The following is a 15,910-nucleotide window of genomic DNA, read 5'->3' on the forward strand; positions in this document are numbered from 1 at the left end:
CTCAATCCCGTGACTAATGAAGGCCAACATACAAAATGCCTTCTTAACAACCATATCAACCTGTGTGGCAACTCTATGGGATCTATGGACATGGACTCCAAGATCCTTCTGTTCCTCCTCAGTTCTACAAATCTGCCATTAATCCTGTATTCTATCTTCAAATTAAACCTTCCAGAGTGAATCATTTCACACTTTTCGGCAGTGAACTCCATCTACCACTTCTCAGCCCAGCTCTGCATCCTATCAATGTCCTTTGTAACCCTCAACAAACTTGTACACTATCCACAACAATGTCAACAATTATGTCTTCTGTAAGTTTACTTACCCACCTCTCTATTTACTCATCAAAGTTATTTATAATCTCAAAATCTCAAAGAGCAGGGGTACCAGAACAGATTCCTGTGAAAAATCACTCGTCACTGACTTCCAGACAGAATACACTCCACCTACAATTACCTTATATGGGCAAGGCAATTTTGAATCCACACAGTCAAATGTCACTGAATCCCATACCTCCTGATGTTCTGAATGAGCCTACTATGGAGAACCTTACTAAATGTCTTACTAAAATTCATACACACCATATCCATTGTGCTCTACCTTCATAACTGTGTTTTGTTACATCCTCAAAGAATTCAGTCAGGCATATAAGACATGACCTGTCCTTTACTAAGCCATGCTGACTATCTTTAATCAGAGTATGCTTCCCCCAATGGTCATAAACCCTGCTTCCAAAAATCTTCTGCAATAATTTTCCTACCATTGTTGTGAGGTTCACTGGTCTTTAATTCTGGGTTATCCCTACTCCCATTCTTGAACAATGGAATAACATTCACTCCCCTCAATCATCTGGTACTACTCCTGTGTCTACTGAGGATGCAATGATCGTCACCAAAGACACAACAATCCCTTGGGTATATCCTGGTCCTGGAGACATATCTATCCTAATATTTTTCAAAAATTCCAGCATACCCTCTTTTTTAATGTTGACATGTTCTAGCATCTCACTCAGTTTAAGCTGTCCTCACAGTCATTAATGTCCTCTCACTAGTGAATACTGAAGCAAAGTCTTCAATAAGGACTTTCCCTATCTCCTCTGACTCCAGGTATCAGGGATAGATTGGTCCTACCCGCACTCTTGTCATCTTCCTGTTCTTCACATATACAATATATAGAATGCGTTGAGGTTTTCCTTAATACTATTTGCCAAGCCTTCTCATGCCCCCTTCTGGCTCTCCTATGTCCATTCTTAAGATCCTTCCTTGCTATCTTGTAAGACGCCAAGAGCATTTTCTGATCTTTGTTTCCAAACCTTAAGTAAGCTTCTTTCTTCCTCTTGGTTAGTCATTCCATATCTTTTGTGAACAAAGGTTCCTTCACCCTTTCAATTTCTGAAACTAAACTGTCCCAATTAAGTCATATCCACACCTTCTTACAGAGGAGGTAATCACTTAAAGCAAATAGTACCCTGCGGTTTACCTACCAGGAGCACATTGGAGTTGACGATACTGTCATCTACCTGCTGAACAGAGACCACTCCTGTTTCGATAAACAGGGCAGCACTGTGAGGATCATGTTTTTTTGATTTCTCAAGTGCCTTCAATGTCACACAGCCCTCATTGCTGGAGTAAAAGCTCCATTCAATGCAGGTTGTCACTTCCACCATGTTCTGGATAATGGACTACCTGACTGGCAGTCTGCAGTTTGTGTGGTTTCAGAGCTGTGTGTCAGGCATAAGCTGTAAGCAGCACTGGGGCCCCATGGGGTGACTGTATTGGCTCCCTTCCTGCTTACCCTGTATACCTCGGACTTTAGATATGACACTTAGTTATGTCATCTGCAGGAATTCTCTGATGACTCAGCAATAGTTGGGTGTATAAAGGGAAGATGGCAGGATGAATACAGAGCCCTGGTGGAGGACTTTGTCAAATGGTGCAAGCTGAATTATCTGCAGCTCAACATCAGTAAGACAAAGGAGATGGTGATAGATTTTAGGAAGACTAAGCCTGCACTGTTCCCTGGTACTATTGATAGTGAGGATGTGGATGTAGTGAGGATCTATAAGTACCTGGGGGTGCACCTGGATGGCAGACTTGAGTGGAGCACCAACACAGAGGCTGTGTACAAGGTGTACCTCTACTTCCTGAGGAAACTGAGGTCCTTTGGAGTACCGGTCCAGACCTGTTCTACCATCAGTACAATCTTTTATGCGGTAGTGCAATGGCATCAACATGGGTGATGCTAACAGGCTCAATAAACTGATTAGAAATGCTGGCTCTGTTATAGGAGTCAAACTGGACACACTGGAGGCTGTGGTAGATGAAAGGACTCTATAGAAAATCCTGGCAATTCTAGACAGTGTTTCTCACCCTCTGCATGCCACCTTGGTCGAACAGAGGAGGATGTATAGTATTAAATTAAGACAACTGTTCTGCTCCAAATTGCGCTATATGAGGTCATTCTTCCCCTTGCCCATTAGTCTCTATAAGTCAACCTATAGTTCGGGAAGTGGTGACCCACTTGTATAAGACAAGTAACTTATTTTTTAAATTCTTTCCTACTTCTCTTCTGATATTTGTATATCTGTGAATTTGTAATGCTACTGTGGCACTGTAATTTTCTTTGGGATAAATAAAGTATCTATCTAATGCTGAAAATTTTTCAAGAATAAATGGGCATCTGTGGAGATATTTTAATAGATCAAAAGTTATAGCTCTTCAGGACAGAAATGAAGAAACAATAGTGGGAGGTGTCCAAATTGGCTGATGAATTCTGGGTTTGATTCAATTGCAGAAAGTTTTAATGACAACCTAAAATACCATTAAACACTTCATTGTTCTTTATTGTGTGAGCCCTTCACTAGCCCAATAGCAATCTGTATCAATCAATGCTCCTACATGATATTCACAAACTACAATCTCATTTACTTAACCACTGTTCTAACTTGATCACTTAATGCTTTATCTATACTTCTAGCTACATGATCATAACGACCATTTCACATGCTATAGTTATTGCCTGTTACACAGTTGGCATTTAGGGCAGCATCACATGCTATAATATACTAATACCCTTCCCTCCATCTTGTAGGAGAAAATGGCAAACAATCACAGACTGTAAAGGGCAGTTTGGCAGATTTCCATGTGTATAGATTGAGCTTTTTGTTTTATTTTCAGGATATAGAGAAATTCAAGGTGCTGATTTTCCAGTGTGTCTATTGCCTCTGTCCAATGAGCAACCTAAATGAGTAAATACAGTGCAGTTTGTAGATAGTTCACATTGCCTCTGTAATGCAAAAGTGTATTGTTCGTGGAAGAAATGAGCATTTAGGGTGTTTGATTGCATAACAAACATATATTGTTGAGTTGTGTCAAGTTTCTTGAGTTGTTGGAGTTGCACTCATCCAAGTCCATTGTGCAATGAACTGGAATTAATTAAATAGCTTAAGATAAAAGAACCCTTTGGGTAAGTTCAATAGGTACATTTAATATCAGGGAAATGTATACAATATACATCCTGAAATTCTTTTTCTTTGCAAACATCAATGAAAACAGAAGAGTGCCGAAAGAATGAATGACAGTTAAACATTAGAACCCCAAAGGCCCCCCCAGCTCTCCCAGCCCCTCCCCAACTCTCATGCATAAGCAGCAGCAAAGCAATGGCCCCCCCACCCACCAGCAAAAAGCATTGGCGCCTCCACCGAGTACTCAAGTGTGCAGCAAAGCATCAATAAAGACACAGACTTGCAGTATCCCTAAGACTACTCTGCAAAGAAAGAACATTTCAGGATGTATATTGTATACATTTCTCTGACATTAAATGTACTTTTGAAACCTTTGAAACTACTCGTTCACCCAATATTCGACATACCACAGGCTCTCTCTCTGCCTAATAAGGGAAAAAGTGGTGTCTCTGTTTTCACAGCAAGAAGGGAGATATAACAAAACAACTCGCTGATTTGTGGTGTTAAAAGTCTGTTGTGTCACTTTCTTCAAGCTCTGTGCCTAAAGAACTCGGGTCGCTGGTCACATAGCCAGTAGCAAGCTTGCTGCTTCCAATCTTCCGTGTACTCCCACAACCAATCAGTCAGCGGTGGAAACACCGGCCTTGGATCAGCCTGTCTCCAAAGCCATGAAAATCTGGCACCCTGAAGGCGCACTGGTCTTCCAAGCTGCACCTCGGCATATGGAAAAGTGGCCCAACGTAAGGCCTTGGGATTGGGTGCCATTTCTGCAACGAACCGAAGTCAACATGTAACTCCAGGTCAGGGTCTTCAAAAGAACTTTGAAATGGAAAAAAAGAGATATTAAGGATAGAGTAGGGCTGGTTCCGAAGATGCAAGCAAAGGATTCGCCGTTTAGTGCCATCATCATAAGCTCCACCCCTCCAGATAATAAGTGATAATAATATGAACAAATTCACTCTGAAATTTGAGAAGGAGAAGCTGAAGTCAGATGTATCAGTATTAGAGTGGAGTAAAGGGAATTACAGAGGCATGAGAGAGGAGTTGGCCAGAATTGATTGGAAAAGAACACTGGCAGAACAGCAATGATTGGAATTTCTGAAAGCAATTCGGAAGGCACTAGATATATACATCCCAAAGAGGAAGAAGTCTTATAAAGGCAAGATGACACAATCATGACTAACAAGGAAATTCAAAGCCAACATAATAGCCAAAGAGAGGGAATAAAATAGAACATATATTAGTGGGAAGTTTGGGGATTTGGGAAGCTTTTAAATACCAACAGAAGGTAACTAAAAAAGTCATTAAGGATTTTAAGATAGAATATGAAAGTAAGCTAGCCAATAATATTAAAGAGGGTACCAAAACTTTCTTCAGATACATAAAGTGTAAAAGAGAGGCAAGAGTGGATATTGGACCACTGGAAAACAATCTTGGAGAGGTAGTAACGGGGGACAACAAAATTGTGGACAAACTGAACAAGTATTTTGCATCAGTCTTCACTGTGGAAGACACTATCAGTATGGTGGAAGTTCCAGGTGCCGGGGGTCATGAAATGTATAAAGTTACCATTACTAGAGAGAAGGTTCTTGGAAAACTGAAAGGTCTGCTGGTAGATAAGTTACCAACTAAGGAAGAAATTGTGGAGGCATTAGTAATTGTGAAGGATTAGTGGTTCTGGAAGACTGGAAAATTTCAAATGTCACCCCACTCTTCAAGAAGGGAGAGTGGTTGGGAAGATGTTGGAGTTAATTGTGAAGGATGTGGTTTTGGGGTATTTGAGTGCACATGATAAAATAGGCCATTGTTAGCATGGTTTCCTGAAGAGAAAAGCTTGCCTGAAAATTTGTTGGAATTCATTGAAGAAATAACAAGCAGGATAGACAAAGGAGAATTGGCTAATGTTGTGTGCTTGGATTTTCAGGTCTTTTACAAGGTGCCGCTACAAGCCTTATCCGAGTCAGATAACAGTGGGATCGAAGTGTCCTTGAGACTAGTGGTATTTACTTTCGGGCTTTTGTACGTTCTGCCCAATGGGAGAAGGGAGAAGAGAAAATGTCTGTGGTGGGTGGTGTCTTTGAATATACTGGTTGCTCTGCTGAGGCAGTGAGAGGTTTAGACAGAAAGGAAGCTGGTTCCTGTGATATGTTGAGCTGTGTCCACAACTCTCTGCAGTTTCTTGCAGTCATTTGCAGAACAGTTGCCATTCAAAATTGTCGCATCCAGACAAGATGCTTTCTATGGTGGATAGCTTAAAAATTGGTAAGAATCGACAGGGACATGCTGAATTTCTTTAGCCTCCTGAGAAAGTAGAGGTGTTGGTGAGCTCTCTTGGTCATGACATCAACATTGTTGTACCAGACAATTGATGATGACACCTAGGAACTTGAAGCCCTCAACCTTAAAGCTCTGGAGGTGGACAGGAACATACGCACTGGAAAATTTCAAATGTTGCTCCACTCTTCAAGACGGGACAGAGGCAAGAGAAAGGAAACTATTCCCCTTTCTAGTCAATGACCAGTTCTTTCGTTTTGTTGACATTGAGGGAAAGGTTGTTGAAATGACACCTTATCGTTAAGCTATCTCCTTCCTGTACTCTGACTCATTATTTAAGATGCGGTCCACTACAATGTAAACATTACATCTTCAAACTTGTAAATGGTGTTAGAGCAGAATCTGGCCATACAATCATACGCTTACAGGGAGTAGGGTAGTGGTCTGAGGATTCTGTCTTGTGAGCACCAGTGTTTAGAACAGGGGGTCCCTGTCTGGAGTCCATGAACCCCACGCTTAATGGTATTGGTCCATGGCATAAAGAAGGTTGGGAACCCCTTGTTTAGTATAGTATTGGCAGAGGTGTTGCTGTCTCTCCTTCTTCCAGTGAGTAGTGCTCTCCTGTTTCAAATTGTCCATCATTGTCCCTGTACCTAAGAAAATCAAGGTAGCATGCCTGAACGATTGATGCCCTGTCACTCTCACCTCAATTATAAGCAAATGCTTTGAGAGGCTGGTTAAAGACTACATCTGCAGCATGCTACCACCACATTGGACCACCTGCCTACTGACAGAACTGGTCTACTGATGACACTTTAGACACAGCACTACACATTGTCCTCACTTATCTGGAGAAGAGGCAGTGTTCAACACCATAATTCCCTCCAGACTTGACAGATAAATCTCAGAGACTTCTGCCTGTACCCCACTTTGTGCAGCTGGATGCTAGACTTCCTATCGGATCGCAGACAAGTGGTAAGGATGGGCTCCCTCACCTCCGCCCTTCTGACCCTCAGCACAGGTGCCCCCCAGGCTTGTATCCTGAGTCCTTTCCTCCATTCCCTTTACAACTACGACTGTGATGCCACACACAGCTCCAATCTGCTGATCAAATTTGTAGGTGACACGACATTGAGTGGCCACCCATTTTAATTCCACTTCCCATTCCCATTCTGATATGTCCATCCATGGCCTCCTTCACTGTTGATAAGGCCATACTTAGGTTGGAGGAACAACACCTTATATTCCGTTTGGGTAGCCTCCAACCTGATGGCATGAACTTCAATTAATGCCATCCAAACCCTCCGTCACCATTTCCCATCCCCTTGTCCCTCTCTTGTGTTACCTCTTTGCCCGTCCAGCTCCTCCCCTTGGTGCTCGTTCCCCCCCTCCACTTTCTTCTTTCTTCCATGGCCTTCTGTCTCTTTCACCAATCAACTCCTTAGCTCTTTGCCTCATCCCTCCCCTCCAAGTTTCACGGATCACCTGGCATTTCTCTCTCCCCTCCCACCACCTTTCAAATCTACTCCTCAGCTTTTTTACTCCAGTCCTGCTGAAGGGTTTTAGCCCAAAATGTATCAACTGTACTTTTTTTTACAACTGGCCTGCCGAGTTCCTCCAGTATTTTTGTGTGTGTGTTGCCTGGATTTCCAGCATCTGCAGTTTTTCTCTAGTTTGTGAATTGATTTTGGCCATATTTCTAGTGGTGACGAGACAGCCTAAATACCCTGACACTGTGGGGCCATGATAACAACCTCTCCCTCAATGTCCAAAAACAAAAGAGGTGATCATAGATTACAGGAGGAATGGAGACAGGCTTGCCCCGATCAACGTCAATGGGACTGCAGTTGAGAGGGTGAGTAGTTTCAAGTTCCTTGGTATACCCATCACTGAAGATCTTACTTGGACTGTACACACTGGCTGTGTGGCAAAAAAAGCACAACAACGTCTCTCCCACCTCAGGCGACTGAAAAAGTTCGGCATGAACCCCCAAGTCCTCAAGACCTTTTACAGGGGCACCATTGAGAGCTGTACAGCTGTGGCTGTATCACTGCCTGGTATGGGAACTCCACCAACCTCGATCGCTGGGCACTGCAGAGAGTGGTACGGACAGTCCAGCACATCTGTGGATGTGAACTTCCCTCTACTGAGGACACTTACAACAGCAGGTGCATAAAGAAGGCCTGAAAGGTCACTGCGGGCACCAGTCACCCCAACCATAAATTGTTCTGGCTGTTTCCGTCTGGCAAACTGTGCCGTAGCATTAAAGCCAGGACCAACAGGCTATGGGAAGCTTTTTCCTTCAAGCCATTAGACTTAGAAATTCATATGTCTCTGTACATTGCGATGGAGTCATAATGCAAAGATTTTTACTCCATGTTGTGGAATAAATAAACAAACGAACAAACACACGAATAAGTAAATAAAAAGATGTCCTTACTGTTACAGTTTCTTGGTTATCAAGTCAAGAATCTAGACATTAACTCTCAAGGTCCAGAGTTTGGCGATGAGTTTGCTTGGAATAATAGAGTACATATGTACGTATTTGCCATATGTACATTGAAACATTCAATGAGATACGTCATTGCTTCAACAGCCAACACAGTACGAGGATGTGCTTAGGGCAGGGGTCGGCAACCCGCCTGCTCCGGAGCTGCATGCGACTCTTTCATCTCTGTGCTGCGGCTCCCTGTGGCTTTGGAAAATAAATGATGAGTATTTAATTAAAATGTATTTTATGTTAGTTTGTAAGTTGTTGAAATGTAATTCTAAATTTGAAGATTATGGTGATCTTGTACAATCTAAATAAAACGTTGTGGCGACCCATTTCCTGGCACATCCGAACCGGCTCACAATTAGCCAGCGTTCTGGCTAAGGGAGATAACCTACGGGGGTTTGTGAGTACGTGTCTTTTGGAGCATCCGCGCCCACGGGGGGGGGGGGGTTGAGGGAGGCTTAAAAGCAAGGCTGTTTAGTTCGAATAAAGTTATCTTTGACTGCAGTTTACCGACTCCGTGTCGTTATTTTAGCGCTGCGTGTAGCACACCACTACAACGTGTTTTTTTATCATTATTAATATACGTCACCACTGCCAATGCCTGACACCCACCAGTGCGCGATTTCTTTTAATTTTTCGATCCAAGGTAGGCTAACTATGGAGTAACCTTCAACCCAACGTCTTTTTTTCGGAGTTCAAAATGTTTTTGTTGCATGCAGAAATGTAATTTAGTTTTCTCTGCAGGAGTTCATCGATTTCATAAATGGAACACATTATAATTTGTTTATACATAGCATAAAGGCAAAAAAAAAACGTTGTATGCAGTGTTATTTCATTTTAAATGTCAAACGGGTTTTGTGGCTCCCAGTGTTTTTTTTTCTGTGGGAAACGGGTCCGTATGGCTCTTTCAGTGGTAAAGATTGCCAACTCCTGGCTTAGGGCAACCTGCAAGTGTCGACTGTGCTTCCAGCATCAAACTAGCATGCCCACAACTTACTAGCCCTAAACCATGTGTCTTTGGAATGTGACAGGCAGAACTGTGGTTAATAAACAAAATTTGATGTAGGTGTCTTTACTGTATCAGGTTACTGTTTCTCATCCCCAACACATTTATTTTCTTTGAAGTTGATGAATACAAATTAAGAGGTGGAGCCTGAAACTTAGAAGGTTAAAGGTTGTTTTTCATCAAAATTCATGTTATGAAGAGAAGTAATGGGGTAGATGTGGATGAGTTATTAGTTATGGAGACTCATTAAGCGCAAAGAACAAAATTCAGAGCCAGACTTTTAGGAATGTAGAATATAGACAGACATACTTTATTGATCTCGAGGGAAACTGGGTTTCGTTACAGCCGCACCAACCAAGAATAGTGAAGAAATATAGCAATATAAAACCATAAATAATTAAATAAAAATAAGGTAATCATGCCAAGTGGAAATAAGTCCAGGACCAGCCTATTGGCTCAGTTTGTCTGACACTCCTAGGGAGGAGTTGTAAAGTTTGATGGCCACAGGTAGGAAAAACTTTACAATTAGTAGGAGCAGTTGTAACAGGCTGCATGCACGGCCAGCGCATGCGCACAAGTATGCTAGGTTTGAAACATTCTTCTGCAAACAATGTGAATTGAAGATCATTTGTTAATTTTATATCTAGGACTTAAAGATTTTCATTTACTGTGGTCATTAAGAGGGATAAGACAACAGCCAGTATTTTGAGAAATAGCCATTATATAGAGTTAGTAACAGATCAGCTATGATGCCATTCTGTGGTAGAATAGTTTAAGGGCCTAATTGGACCACTTGGGTTTCTCAGTACTTTTTGTAGTAGGCAGCTGTCGATCCCAGGGGATCTTAGGTTTGTGCCTCTGGTGGACTGTCCTCTCCAGGGCGCAAGCCTGGGTGGGAAGATTTGAAGAACTGCTGTTGCCCATTGCAATGGGTTCCCCCTCTCCATGTCACTGATGGGTACCAGTCACCAAATGAACGGCAAGTGCTGATATACTGTAGCTTGCCAACAGTGTTGTTGTAGAGGTTGCCAGAGTGAAGTTGTAAACATAGCAAACTGCCTTAGGAACCCTGGCTCCGGATTTCTTTCTCAGGGTTTACTCCCGAAGCCCTTCCCAAGGGTGGGTATGGCCGCAAGGCAGCGGAGGTTTAAAATCAGAGTTTTCCTTTTCCTTCTCCTAGGTGTGCTGCAGTCTGAGATGACAAGCCCCACCTGTCTGAAGCAACTGGTTTTGAGGCACCAGTGGTCCGCCCTTGCCCCTTCTCTTGTTAGTAGAAACGGTTCCACTGGGCCTAGTAGCTAAGCCACATGTGAAGTCCAAGAGTTGGCCTTAGTTGTCAGTGACGCACACTGTTCGGAGCACTTTATAGGTAGCGGGAGCTTATCCCCACTACCACTCCTGGCTATAACAACTTTAGGTATTTTTTTAATGCTTTGGTATTCTGAATCAGCTTTGAGAACTTGCACATCAGCTTTAAGAAAGTTGCAATTCATTCGATGCCAACAATGTTTTTTCTCAGTCCCAAACAGGACAGCTAGTACAAGTCTATTATACGTAGAAGTTTATTTGGCAAGGTACTGCTGCATATTATTAACAATCTTAACATATTCTTTGGGCAGTAACTAAACAGAAACATTCACCTGTTACATGATCTTTGGGAAAATATTTAGGGATAAATCATGTTAAAATCATCAATAAAGAATTCTGGCCCTATATTAACCCAATTTATCTGGTTTAATTATTGTATGTTAAAGTTATTTTTTTTAAAACTTTTTTTATTGAGTTTTCAAATAATTACAGAAAGAAAAAGAAAATATGTGAAAAAATATATGTACCCTTCCCCCCTCCCCTTAACCCCTCCCCCCTAACATCCCTATAGAAAAGAAAAGAAAGAAATGTTAAAGTTATTGATTTAATTATTAAATTGCCTTTAAAACTTATCTCTGATTTCTGTAGGAAACTAATATTTATCTGGCTGGGACAGAAGAAGGTTACATTCATAAATGCTCATGTTCCTATAATGAACAGTTCTTAGAAACATATGGAGTTCACAAGGTATGTGACAAAAGAAATTCAAAATTAAATGTACTAAAGATACTGTTAATAATGCCTATGGAACTGAAATTTAATAATAAGAAGGCATCAATTTTATTGTTTTTTTTCCAATTCAAGGCTGACAAGAAGGCAATTGACATTAGTATACCCTCAGGTATCCTGTACCTAATAAAGTGGCCACTGACTGTATGTTCGTGGTCTTCTGCTGGTGTAGCCTATCCACTTCAAACTGACATGTTGCACATTCGGAGATACTATTCTGTGAACCACTGTTGTAACACAGTTATTTGAATTACTGTCACCTTCCAGCCTACTTGAACCAGTCTGGCCGTTCTCCTCTGACATCTCATCAAAAAGGCAGTTTCACCCACAGAACTGCTGCTCACTGAATGTTTTTCCACCGTCTTCTGTCAACTCTAGACCGTTGTGTCTGAAAATCTCAGGAGAACAGCAGTTTCTGAGATACTCCAACCAACAATCATTCCACAATCAAAGTCACTTGCATCACATTTTTCCTGCCATTTTGATGTTTTGTTTGAACAACAACTGAACTTCTTGACCATGTCTGCAAGCTTTTAAGTATTGAATTGCTGCCACATAATTGGCTGATTACAAATTTGCATTAACAAGCAGGAATATAGGTGGATCTTTTTTTTTAAAAAATGTGTCCACTGAGTGTACATTTTCGTTTTGGGCCTTTTAACTTTTTTTCGATTTGTCATTTACATTCTTGGCAATTAATTATTTTTTGTCTCTTCCCAGTTATCAAAAATGCAATGGTAGTGGGATCTATTGGTTGACTTCCTTTTGCTTCTTCAGTTTTCAGCTTCGTACCTCTGGATAGAGTTGCTGTTAATTAGCTAATGGTACAAACTAAAAACAATGCAAGGAAATGGTTGTTAAAATGTTCCTTGTTAGATGCTTGCCTGAAAACTACCTTTGCCCATTGTTTATTCTGATCATTGATAAATGCTTTTGAGCAAACAGCTTAGCCAGCGGAGTCCTGAGACACGTTTCAGACTCTAGCAGAAATTAAAAAAAAACTTGTCTAGTTACCCACTGGGGAAAGTGAACTAAAAGTGGATCATAATTATGATGATGTCCCTGGGTAACTTTAAAAAAAATAGAATGATTCCTTAGTGAAGTCAGGATGAACTCTTGAATGTGACATAAGAATTCAAAATTTAGATGTGTCTTAATCAAACTGCCCCCACCACGAGATCGACTTGACATTGATAACTGTCTGGCCAAGAGATATTTATATTTTAGAGATGAGATTGATTTTCTATTTACTTTTAGCTCGAATAGAAGTATAATGGTGGCATATCAGGAAAAAGTAACTGTGGCTTCCTACAGTTACAGGAGGGCAAGTAACTAAATAAACTAAAGTGATATGTTAAACTATCCTGTTGTCATTCCTGCCATTTATTTTTCCAAAATCAACATAACTGGATATTCTTTTTCTTTTGTTGCCACCATTAGAAATGTTTTGATATATGTACATTCCCAGGTATAACATCAGTTCTGTAAGAATAAAAATATAGTTTTAGTTTCTACATTCCCTCAGTTCTTTTGTAAATGCATTGTGTTTACTTTAGCTAGTTGAGAAATGGGTTAATGGGACATAGTCATACAGCACAGAAACTGGCCCTATAGTCCACTATATTCATTATCCTTCTAAAGTTTGTGCACCTTTGATCAAGAACACAAAGATAGAAAGACCTGTATAGTGACATGTCAGAACATTCCTTTGATTCATGGTGTTAATAATCTTCAAGGATTCTACTCACAATTATTTCAAGAAATGAAACCTTTTTATCAAAAGGTTTCAGTAAATTGGATTAGTAAGTATGCAGATGATACTAAGATAGGTGGTGTTGTGGATAATGAAGAAGGTTTTCAAAGCTTGCAGAGAGATTTAGGCCAGTTAGAAGAGTGAGCTGAAAGATGGCAGATGGAGTTTAATGCTGATAAGTGTGAGGTGCTGCATTTTGGTAGGACTAATCAAAATAGGATATGCATGGTAAATGGTAGGGCATTGAAGAATGCAGTAGAACAGAGTGATCTAGGAATAATGGTGCATAGTTCCCTGAAGGTAGAATCTCATGTTGATAGGGTGGTGAAGAAAGCTTTTAGTATGCTGCGCTTTATAAATCAGAGCATTGAGTATAGGAGTTGGGATGTAATGTTAAAATAGTACAAGGCATTGGTAAGGCCAAATTTGGAGTATTGTGTACAGTTCTGGTCACCAAATTATAGGAAAGATGTCAACAAAATGAAGAGGGTACAGAGGAGATTACGAGAATGTTACCTGGGTTTCAGCACCTAAGTTACAGAGAAAGGTTGAACAAGTTAGGTTTTTATTCTTTGGAGTGTAGAAGGTTGGGGGGGGGGGCATGACAGAGTTATTTAAAATTATGAGGGGGATAGATAGAATTGACGTGGATAGGGTTTTTCCATTGAGAGTAGGGGAGATTTAAACAAGAGGACATGAGTTGAGAGTTAGGGGGCAAAAGATTAGGGGTAACATGAGGGGGAATTTCTTTACTCAGAGAGTGGTAGCTGTGTGGAACGAGCTTCCAGTAGAAGTGGTAGAGGCAGGTTCAATATTGTCATTTAGAGTATAATTGGATAGGATTATGGACAGGAAAGGAATGGAGGGTTATGGGCTGAGTGCGGGTTGGTGGGACTAGGTGAGAGTAAGCGTTCGGCACGGACTAGAAGGGCCGAGATGTCCTTCCGTGCTGTAATTGTTATATGGTTAAAAGCCTGGATGGAGAGTTAGTTCCTGTACCAAATCAAAGCTGTAAAGTGAAACAGAAAAATGGTTAGGTTACATCAAGCTTAGATTTTAAAAGTTTCTGAATTACAGAAAGAAGGTTTTAAGTCTCAATTTGCACAAAGTCAATTCATTGAGTCTTGTTTTAAAACCGAGGATAAAGAAATTAGCTGAGGGTATAAGAGCAGAGTGATCAGAAAAGTCAGTATTATGACCAGCACACAATTAACCTTTGTTTCATTTCTAGGGTCCTGTGTATAAAATAGCATGGTCACCATTTTCTCATGATACTTTTCTGAGCTGCTCTTCTGACTGGTCCATTCATTTATGGAGTCAGGATATAGTGCGACCAGTTCTGCGCTTTACTTCCACTGTTACAAAGGCCGTGCACAGCATCATGTGGTCACCAAAATCAGCAACTGTGTTTGGAGCAGTTAATGAGGACAGAGTGGAAATCTGGGACCTTTCAGTTAACATGTCGGTATTTTCTTTTGCCTTTTTGAATATTATAGATTGAAAGTAAGCCAGTAATCTTAGAATAATACAATTTTCACTAACCGAGTTCATAACATGTGGTATTGCTACAAATATTTTGAGTGCAGAAGGTGATGATTTTTAATCAGATGTTTATTAAGCATAGCCAAGAAATTTGCTGAAATTTCATAATTAATTTGAGCTGCCCCATGACAAAGGAGAAGGCAGAATTGGGGATAGAATTTAAGGCAATTACCCAGATGGCAATATTTGAGTAACATATAAGCTCATTTCAGTGGGCTTTATGTATAAAAAGCACCACATTGACATTAAATGAAAACAGATTGGCTTCACTATACAAGAATAGTATTATTATTCGATAACATTAAGCATGAAGTTTGCAGTGTGGAGCACTGGAAATTCTGCAACCATGTTAATGTAAGTAATCAGTACTTTCAGGAAGATGTGAAAAAATTGCATAAGAAGCAAGGTTTTGTAGGGCTATATCACTTTTGTCACATTCTCACATTGAACACAGAGCTTGCCATAAAACAGGGATGGCAACATAGAGGAAAATTCAATGCAAGGATGGCGCCTTGCTGTGTTGTCCGTCAATTTTTTTTAATGTTCACAGGGATGGCTTTGGGCACAATGTAAGTGTTGAGGATCAGGTTATGGTTTAGGGACAGGGATGATGAAGAGTTGGATGTCAGGAGCAGGAGTTGGTGTTCAGAGCACAGTCAAAGGTCCGCACTCCAGGATGTCGGGTCGGCAGGTGTGGAGGATGAAATCCAGCAATCCCCAGGTCGGGAAGTCCTGTGTTGGTGGCACAAGGGCTGGTGATCCTCCAGATCAGCAAGTCCTGGGTAGAGGTCCATTCAAGTTTGGAGGTAGAAACCTGAAGTTGAAGACCCTAGGTCACCTTGTATGAAGGTCAGAGGCTTAAAGTCTGTGAGTCTTTGCCAGGGTCTGGTGGTTGGAATCACGAAGTCTGTGAGTCCAGGGAGGTGGCGTGACCTGGGATTGGAGGCCTGCCTGTGTGAGTGAGTGGGAGGGTAGGAAAGGGGCTTGTTTTGCTGCTGCTGTTGTTGTTCCTTGTCTTGCTCTGCTGAACATTCTGGGCATATGATGTTGGTGCCAGAATGTGTGGTGATACTGCTGAACTGGCCCCAGCACATCCTGAGGCATGACGTTAGTTAACACAAACAATGCATTTCACTGTATGTTTTGATGTACATGTGATAAATAAATCTAAACCTGAATTGGTTTTGCTTCAGCATTCTAGCTCTAGAGCAAATTAAATAGGACATTTGCCAAGTGGACAGCTAGCAGTGTGCTGGTTATTGGCCAAATTGTTACCAG

At 41.1% G+C, this 15,910-nt stretch overlaps 1 protein-coding gene across 3 annotated transcripts in view; it reads left to right on the top strand.

Moving 5' to 3' along the window:
- Window positions 1–15,910, top strand: part of dnai4 (dynein axonemal intermediate chain 4) — a 94,808-nt gene that overhangs the window by 61,594 nt on the left and 17,304 nt on the right. For all 3 annotated transcript variants that reach the window (XM_059984372.1, XM_059984374.1, XM_059984373.1), the window contains 2 exons: window positions 11,197–11,295; window positions 14,322–14,551. In XM_059984372.1, the coding sequence (XP_059840355.1) occupies window positions 11,197–11,295; window positions 14,322–14,551 (329 nt within the window). The remainder of the gene's footprint in view (window positions 1–11,196; window positions 11,296–14,321; window positions 14,552–15,910) is intronic.

This window comes from Hypanus sabinus, chromosome 11 (genome assembly GCF_030144855.1).
Source record: "Hypanus sabinus isolate sHypSab1 chromosome 11, sHypSab1.hap1, whole genome shotgun sequence".
Classification (NCBI taxonomy): domain Eukaryota; kingdom Metazoa; phylum Chordata; class Chondrichthyes; order Myliobatiformes; family Dasyatidae; genus Hypanus; species Hypanus sabinus.